Below are 8782 nucleotides of genomic sequence, written 5' to 3'. Positions count from 1 at the left end.
TAAGACGTACTATATGTACCACATCTCCTTTCATTCATCCGTGACGTATTTGCCACATCTATTTTTATTTTGATTTATTTGTCAATGCTAAGGTTTTTTTCCCGTAATGTTCGCATGATTGCATTGCTAATAATAATTCTATACAAATCATTGTATACAAGAAAAGAAAAAGATATGCACATAGTAATGTATAAAGAATAAAGTTGCAATTCGAAGAAATGCAAAATTCTACTAGCATTGGATAATTATGAACTATTATCTTGTCTAATTTAATTTTAATTGATTGTTTTGTACTTTTTCTTAATTGTGTCCTGAGTTTTCATATGTGTTATATATATATAATAACATCATGCAACAGCTGGTAACCTGGTTCACTATAGTTTTGGGGGGAGGAGGGGTCATAGATGTATTAAAATTAACATAATGTTATGAATTCACTTTAAAATTGAAAAACGTTCCATGAACTATTTTGTGACGTTGGCGGGTCTTTTTTTAATTTTTTTTTTAGGAAAGCCAGAGTTCCCCATCCGCGGGAGATCTTACTTTTGGACAACGTGTTATTTAAGTTAACTGCCTTTTTTTTTCTTTTTTGTCAGTCTCTTGACAACTTATAATACTTGTATATTTTAGACATCCTTATTTTAAAAAAATAATTAAAATTTATAACATGTGAAAATCTTTATTATTTGTAAATGTCAAATTTGTTACTGTTCGTCGCACAGAACTAAATGTCGGTTGAAACATAAACTATGCACACCGCGGAGACATCTACCACATTGTAATCTTGATCGCTTCCTTCTTCTGTTACTTCGATATGAACATACAACACAATCTTTCACTTTGCCGTTGGCTATAATCTTCGAAGTTCTTTCTTTCGATTTTCTAACTGACCCGGAAATCTATCTCTCATGTGTTCCATTGACAAACTTTCAATTACCTCGTGAATGAACTGGAGGCGTGATAGTGGACGAGGGTTGTTTGAGTTTTTTTTATAAAGAATGTACGCATTTATCATGAATCTTTGAAAAAGATTAAACATAATTTTTTTCCACATTTTGACGGTTTTCCTTTCATCGTTGTAGAATGCTGTGAACATGTCATTTCGATCTACTCCTCCCATATTTTTGCTGTAACTTTCTATGGCGGTTGGTTTGCCACGAGGTGTAACTCGTGCATTGCAAAATGTAGACACTAGGCGAACTGGTTTCCGTTTGTTTTGTCTGTATGCACATAATAATGTTTCTTGTCTTCTCATAAATACATATTCATCCGGACGTAATTCTGGGTTTTTTATTCTTTGTGGCATTGGTCGGTTACTTCTTAAAGTTCCAGTCATAAATGTCCTATTTAAAAGTAGTTCTGATGCTAGTGATAGACTAGAAAAGAAACTATCACAAAACACGTGGTATCCTTTATCAAATAAACAACTAACGTTCAGTAGACTTTTAACAACCATACTACTTTGGAGTTCCCCATCAGGCACAGGATCGAAACGACGACCTCTATAAACAGTACTATGTACGAGATAACCGGATATAGATTCTATCAGCATCCAAAGTTTAATGCCAAATTTGTGACTTTTTGTTGGTATATATTGTGTCATTACAGAGCGCGCACGTGTCCCAACCAAAGACTCATCAATCGATAGGTTTCTTTCAGGTGTATAAAGATATTTGGATCGCATGTTCAATGAATCAAGAATCGGCTTAAACTTGGCTGATGGGTCATATGTTGGATCATTTCTGCCTGAAACTTTACGATTATCAACAACATGTAAAAATTTTAGAATTAATTGAAACCTATTTCTTGGAAACATCTTTCTAAACCACTTGTATTCTTGTTTCCCTTTCTTCCAGTAGCACTGTAGTGTCGGTCTCTTATTCAGTCCCATATTGTAAATAGCGGCAAGAAACCCTTTGAACTCATTAATTGTGAGCGGTCCAGTCTTAATCCATTGGTGAACACGTGAATGTCTACATCTGTTGATCCTTTGCATGTTGGTTTTGATAAATGATCGGGCATATCTGAAATATAAATGTCATCACATTAGAAAATATATACGCTAAAGGATGTAAAATAGTTTAACTGTAAATTTATTAAAAACGGATATCAAAATTTACTATACACATGCTTATTATTTGAATTTTCGTTTTGTAATATCGCACTGTATTTATCGAGCTGTAAATACGTCAATATAGAATAAGAAATCAATCAAATTTTAATATCTTTTCTAGCTGCATCATATTTTTAAATGTCTGTTAATATTCCGGTCCGGTGCGGCCCGTTAATTTCATGTTTATGAAATAAGCAATATTTTCGTCAATATTTTTGAGGATCTATAAAGATTCTTTTTGGGTGTTTTTGGTCTACTTGGGCGTGTACCGTGGGTATTTATAAACCTATAAATATTACATATTTCATGTTTTCAAAATAAAAAGGGGTTTCTCACTTATCTAATTAATGAAATGAAACATGAATACGTGCTTGCATTGAAGTAAATGATTTTCGTTAATTCAAAAAAAAAAAAAATGCTTGTAGGTCTTTATCTATAAAAAAGATAGTACATTATATTTCTTTTTTTTTAAATGGGGATGGTTAGGGGGAGGTTAAAAAGAATCACTAGATTAGATTTTTAAAAAAGGACATTCGCATGCAGACGAAACATTTGTATGTTAAATTATACTGATACATTTTGTAGGAAAAGTAAAGCTATGAACCAACTCAATTATCATCATGTGAAAGCATGACAAAACAGATATATACGTTATCAATAATATTGTATCAGTTTTATGAAGACAGAAATGCCAAAATAGCGAGCTTTTACCTGTTTGTTTCTTGGACTATCTTCTTCATAAGATTGACTGTAAACATGAGCATAAAATATGCTATTGCAGGAGCTCCTCTGTCTGGCATATGTTTTACACCACTTTCACCAATAAATTCGGGGTCTTCAGCGATTTCTTCCGGCGGAAAAATGCGGAACCAAGGATTTGCGATATTCGCCATATTTGCCGTATTTCGCAACGCTCCCGTTGACGTCATATATTCTAAGACGACGTTCATATTCGTGCAATTTCCCGTAGTTTTCCTCACAATACTATTTTGGAAAAATGGCAATTTTGCAAATGCAAAGAAAAGCTTAATAGAAGAACTTGTAAATGCCGGTCAGATATTTTTTAACTATCAATACACATTTCAATTGATAAATAATAAATACCATTTGTTCTATAAATCGCAACAGTTTATATTTAGTCTTGAAATTGCATTTTGCATGGAACGAGTTTATTGCCCTATAGGGTTATAAAAAATATTGAACTTATGTATGCAAACATGTTTATTCGGAAATAATGCATGTATGCACGTTGTTAAAATTTATTACGAATCTATAACGTATTATCGACAATTAATATTTCAGTCAATGGTTGATGAATTCAAGCTTATTAATTTTCGAGTGTTTTGCCGGAGTTTACCGAATTGTGGCATTGATAAACAATCAAACATAGCACACGCGGCTAGCATATGAAAAATAAAAGAATAACAGATTTGTTTTATATATATTCAATGAGTTTCCTTGTGTTAAATCAAACGCCTTTCCTTTTAACATATTGTTGAATGACCAGATGTCTTTATTTAAAAAATCTTTTATTATTAAAAATAAATTATTTTAGAAAAAAAACAAAAAAAGTTGGACCTGCATGCATAACCTTTCTTATTACTCAATAGTCTTTCCAAGTCAAAATTTTTGAAATAGTTCAATATCAACACATGTACCCTATTTGATACATATATGACTATATTATTCTAACGTTTGGTTTGCTCCAGCGCGGGTACCTGTTGTTGTTGTGAAAGTGACGTAATAAACGTCAACGTCAAACTATTGTTTACAGTATACATAATAAAACCGTTGAATTATTCAAATTTAACTGTCGTAGTTATCAAACAACTTATTTTCAACATTTTTAAAAGACATAAAGCCGTAATTGTTGCAAAAATATGATAAATATTTTTACCAATTAAGGGCCAAAATATTGGCCCTCTGGCATTTTTCAGATATTGCTTAGGCCAATTTATTGGCCCTATGGCACAGAACTCGTTAAAGGGAAGAAGATAAATAGCCCTAAATTCCAAAACTTCGGAAAGATTTTTTTCTAAATACAGCTGTGGAAATTAATAAATCCTTAGTTTTTTTTAACAATTAAAAAACTATACAATCGGATAAAAATAACGAAGTCTGAAGGCACAAGTGAAAGAATAAATTTGGCGCCAATGCAAAAGATCGTTTCAATCAGTATTAACTACAGAAATACGTATATAAAATATATTTGAAAATAAGTTTAAACATAATTATTTACCCGCTAACAGGAGCAAATTAACATTAACCAGTATCTTTCCGATGTAGATTCTAACCAAATGTCCGTTTTGTTGTTGTTGTTTTGTTTTCGTCTCATTTACGCATTCCCCACATCGCTTATCTGATCATAGCTCTGGTATCAAACAGATATTTTGGCAGATCAATCTAAAAATAAACTTTGTCGATACAACTAAAAATATCTTTATAAATAAAAAAATAATTTTACAACAAATTAAAGGTCTACATACATGCATATCACAGACTTTTATTAAACACAAAGAAGCGATATATTTTATAGTTCAGTACGTTTCATTTTTAGCAGGTCCAACGGTTATAGATTTCGTGTAGAATTAACTCCTACAAGTTTCAAAAAACTTCTTTTGTTCTGTAGAAAATCTGGCTCTGATGGAATGATATGATCGGGTAATAATGAACACGGCCTACAGCTACATTCCCGTGGAACAGCTAAAGTAACAACGTACACTTTATGAGGACAGTATATCCGTACTCGAGCAAATATTTTCTCGGCATCCTGACAACATTGGCAGTGGTGTTCAAGCTGCCCAAAATTCGTCGATGACGGTCTTGTGTATGACGTACAAGTACCCATGCATCCGTAAGAGATAATTCGTTTTTGAGGACAGTTGATATCTTTTAATTTTATTGTATGTATGATAAATTTTTTTTCACACTGGGCGGCAGACAAAGTAATAAATACTCCTAAGATGACACATGCAATAAGGGCTGTATGAGGCATCTGTAATAAAAACAAGATTGAGAATTACTTTAAATATATTAAAAACAATTGGTTTTCCTGCAATGATGTACAACCTGTTGCTTAAAAACTTCATTTTCCATTTTCGCTTTATTTATGCATTATGTAGGAAGTGTGAGTGTGTATGTGATGTTTAAAATGTTGGTATTTTTGAAAACTACTAATGTTAGAAAATATGGTCAGTGAAATTAATCGATATCAGATTGGTAACTTGATATCTGAACTGTCATAAAATGCTAGAATTGTGAAGTTTTCCTTAATCTAGCATGACTTAATGGTGCTAGTACCTGATATATGGGCATTGTATTGTCAAAAACAGCCCATATTTATGTAGCAGAAGCATTTTACTGTGCAATAAATAACTAAAAGTTTACATTTTAACAATTTTGTAAAACTGCTATATTTTTGGGCTAAAAGGGGTCTTACTGGACCTACTCCTTTCAGTTTTTATATTTTTTGCTACCTTCTAGAACATGAATGACAATATTGCTTCACAATGTTATGTTAACATCTTTCTAACCAAACCAAATAAAAACAAAACCAACGTAATAAACAGGATAATTTCATATAATCCCCTTTTTGTAAATTTTATGGATTAAATGTCGGTAAAAAAATATGTATTTGTACGCCCGTTTATAATTGTCAACAAAGCGATTCTCTTGTTTGATATAAGGTGAAATAGATATAATACACTGTACAAATATTCAGCAATCTTTTGTCCACCTATATATTATGGTAAAAATTTGTCAATTAAGTCGAACTTACTTGTACCGATATTATAGAAGAAGACCAATATCATACAAAGTTGTAATGACAAATAATGCATATGACCATGCCAGTTCAAACTATACTTGTATAGAAAACTCAAGGAACGTTAGAAGACAGATACTTTGCAAAGCCAAATTCAAAAGGTCTAAAACATTTGACAAACCGTCAATCAACTTGTGAATTTGCTTCTAAGTTAAAGTACAAATTATCAATATCAAATATAAGATCAAAATAGTTCATTTTAATAATTCTAAAAACATAAATCTCGCCTCGCTTATGGTACTAACGAGAGTTTTTTGACCAGGCACTGATATTTCAGCAAAACCTACGCAGTGATAGAAAATCAGAATAGAATATATATCATACTTTATATGCCCTTAAGGTGGCTCGCGGCTCTAAATCATTTTTTTTAATTTAATATAGGATTTCGTTATATTTTCCTATAAATGAACTTTATCTTATACTTAATAGAAAAATAAAATTATGAAAATGGGGTCACCGTACATTTACGCTCACAATCTGCCTTCGAAAGAAGCATGCATTTATGTTAATGTCTTTTTTTCTCAGTTGAACTAATAAGAGGAACAGCGGTAATATCGAAATAAAAAAAAAAAAATTACAGAAATCGCTTAAATTGTACAATTATTTAGTTAATGTACAGCTTATTCTAAAGCAACAGCAAAAAATATAGGTCACCGATGAGTTAAAAAAGATATTTTTCAATTTTAATGCCAAAAATTGAAATTTTTGCACCAAAGGGAGATAGTTTGGACTTTTTCAATGATATCTACATTTTAAACGTCACCTGGGGTCAACACGAATTGATTTTTTGGAATGATTTTTGTACCATATGATAAAGCAACAACTACTGAAGGTAATAAATAAAATTTGTAATGAAAAATTAAAGTTATTTTTTTACTGAAAATCTTATACCCGCGAGCCTCCTTAACTAAGTAACATTAGGAAATTTCGCATGTAACTAGAGCTTGATGAACTGCCCATGGACATAGAAAACATTATTGTGTTGTGTATTTGATATTCACACGTTTCTATATAGTTGTACTCTTTCTTATAGACTTTTTAATTTGTTATGTCCCTGAAATAATAACAACTATATATGTTTTTTCTTATATTCATATGCAGTTTCTGATACTCTGTTGAATGCCAAATTTCATACTTAATATAAATCCGTAAGACTGCCCATTTGCGTACTTAGTATCTATAGATTATCTATAGATTTCAAAAAGTACAAATATCAAAGACACATTACAAAAAATCCCAATGAACACCCAAAATGAAGTTCGCTACCCATATTATAACTAAAATATATAAACTTTTAATAATCACAAAAGACTAAATGAACAATGTAGCAACATATATCAATAAAAAAATATCCTACACTATTCAGAAACTTTTGGCTTAAAATTTTTAAAACGAATGTGAGTAATATCTTAAACTTACCTTGAAACAATTAGTGAACACTGAAGACTGATAGATTTTTATGATCATTTTCAATTATATACCAATATAAGTGCGTTGGTGGTCATATACCTTATTGGCCTCACCATATATATTATTGTATGAAAATGTCATAATAGAAATAATCTCTCCACTAGTGCACAAATGTTAATTATATGGAAATCAATACATACAAATTAATAGCATTATTGAAATCTGTAGCAAATATCTATACAGACGATTAGATTACTAGTTGTACTTATAAAAGATCTTCGATTACAAATCAGGTAATTAGACAGTACTTAGGTACTAATAGGGTTAGTAACAAACAAATTCAAAATAACCTGTTCATCAATTAAATATAATATAAAGAATCTTAGGTTCCAAAACTCTTGGCTGTAGAGATTTTGGATGGTGTGTTCGGTTCCTTTATATATTTTGGCTCTTAACGTTTCATCGTGCTAGTGCGTAGCTAAATTAACGACAAAATGCCCGGAGTACACAGGAGTTTTGGAGAGAAACATTGTTAACTAGTATCTTAATAAACCAGATGAACTGGTTAAAATTCCCGTTGCTACAGCTACAACAGAAATATCGTTTAATGTTTTACATAAAATTACCAAATTTTGAATTATTTACTGATAGAACATCAACTGTATAGCGGAAAGCAAAGTTAAAAGATATTGCTAACTTCTTCTCGTAAATCCTATAAAGTCCGCTTCATTAGAATAAAGAAGAATCTAAGAGCACAATTGGTTTCCAAGAAAATTCCGATAGTTTGTTGAAAGCTACATCCTTTAAACGTTTCAAATATGTTTTCACTAAAACAAAACCATATTGATTATGTCAGATCAGAGAACTTTTTGTTTGGATCAAAGCGATTTTTTACAAAGTAGGATTTATCCCTCCCTAAGTCAAGATACATGTACTTACGTTGACCAACCTTTTGATGAAAAATAGCAGTACCAACTCTTTCAATTTGTCTTATAATTTGGAATAGGGAAAAATTGTGTAAAGTGTAGAAAAGCCAAATATTCTAATACTATTGCAAGGTGAACGAGTGTTAGATTTTATGTACTCTGAAAAATCTTTGGACGTTTTTAGTATCCACACCTGATCCACGCTACCTCTAGAATAGGCAGTTTCACATTAACTTTAAAGCCCGGCTTTGATTGCTGATAAAATTTATGTTAATAATTAAAAAAAGGTTAGGTGGACCACTTGAAAGACCAGCAAATAAACTCATCATAGATACCAGGACTAAATTAAACATATACGCCAGACGCGCGTTTCGTCTACAAAAGACTCACCAATGACGCTCGAATCCAAAAAAGTTAAAAAGTCCAAATAAATTACGATTTTGAAGAGCATTGCAGGACTAAAATTCCTAACAATTGCCAAATACAGCTAAGTTTATCTATGCCTCAGGT

General features: G+C 31.4%; 2 protein-coding genes across 2 annotated transcripts; both read right to left on the bottom strand.

The window, feature by feature from the left end:
• Window positions 1-850: 850 nt before the first annotated feature.
• LOC134699264 (piggyBac transposable element-derived protein 4-like) lies at window positions 851-3180 on the bottom strand. The gene is made up of 2 exons (XM_063560875.1): window positions 2825-3180; window positions 851-2024 (listed from the first exon to the last, which is right to left on the bottom strand). The coding sequence occupies exons 1-2, from the start codon at window positions 3061-3063 to the stop codon at window positions 851-853; spliced, it is 1413 nt and encodes a 470-aa protein (XP_063416945.1). The 5' UTR covers window positions 3064-3180.
• Window positions 3181-4538: 1358 nt separating this feature from the next.
• LOC134706587 (bursicon-like) lies at window positions 4539-7462 on the bottom strand. The gene is made up of 2 exons (XM_063565655.1): window positions 7356-7462; window positions 4539-5108 (listed from the first exon to the last, which is right to left on the bottom strand). Exons 1-2 carry the CDS (start codon window positions 7401-7403, stop codon window positions 4683-4685), a joined length of 474 nt encoding a protein of 157 aa, XP_063421725.1. The 5' UTR covers window positions 7404-7462; the 3' UTR covers window positions 4539-4682.
• Window positions 7463-8782: the final 1320 nt, after the last annotated feature.

Source organism: Mytilus trossulus, chromosome 1 (genome assembly GCF_036588685.1).
Source record: "Mytilus trossulus isolate FHL-02 chromosome 1, PNRI_Mtr1.1.1.hap1, whole genome shotgun sequence".
Classification (NCBI taxonomy): Eukaryota; Metazoa; Mollusca; class Bivalvia; order Mytilida; family Mytilidae; genus Mytilus; species Mytilus trossulus.
This window is presented reverse-complemented; position numbering and strand designations above follow the sequence as displayed.

What these genes read in the sequence shown, in the direction of transcription:
- LOC134699264 (XM_063560875.1), bottom strand. Translation starts at nt 3,063, where the DNA reads ATGAACGTCGTCTTAGAATATATGACGTCAACGGGAGCGTTGCGAAAT. An exon ending in ATAGTCCAAGAAACAAACAG is followed by an intron (nt 2,025 to 2,824) that starts GTAAAAGCTCGC and finishes TTTATATTTCAG; the next exon opens with ATATGCCCGATCATTTATCA.
- LOC134706587 (XM_063565655.1), bottom strand. Translation starts at nt 7,403, where the DNA reads ATGATCATAAAAATCTATCAGTCTTCAGTGTTCACTAATTGTTTCAAG. An exon ending in TGTTCACTAATTGTTTCAAG is followed by an intron (nt 5,109 to 7,355) that starts GTAAGTTTAAGA and finishes TTTTTATTACAG; the next exon opens with ATGCCTCATACAGCCCTTAT.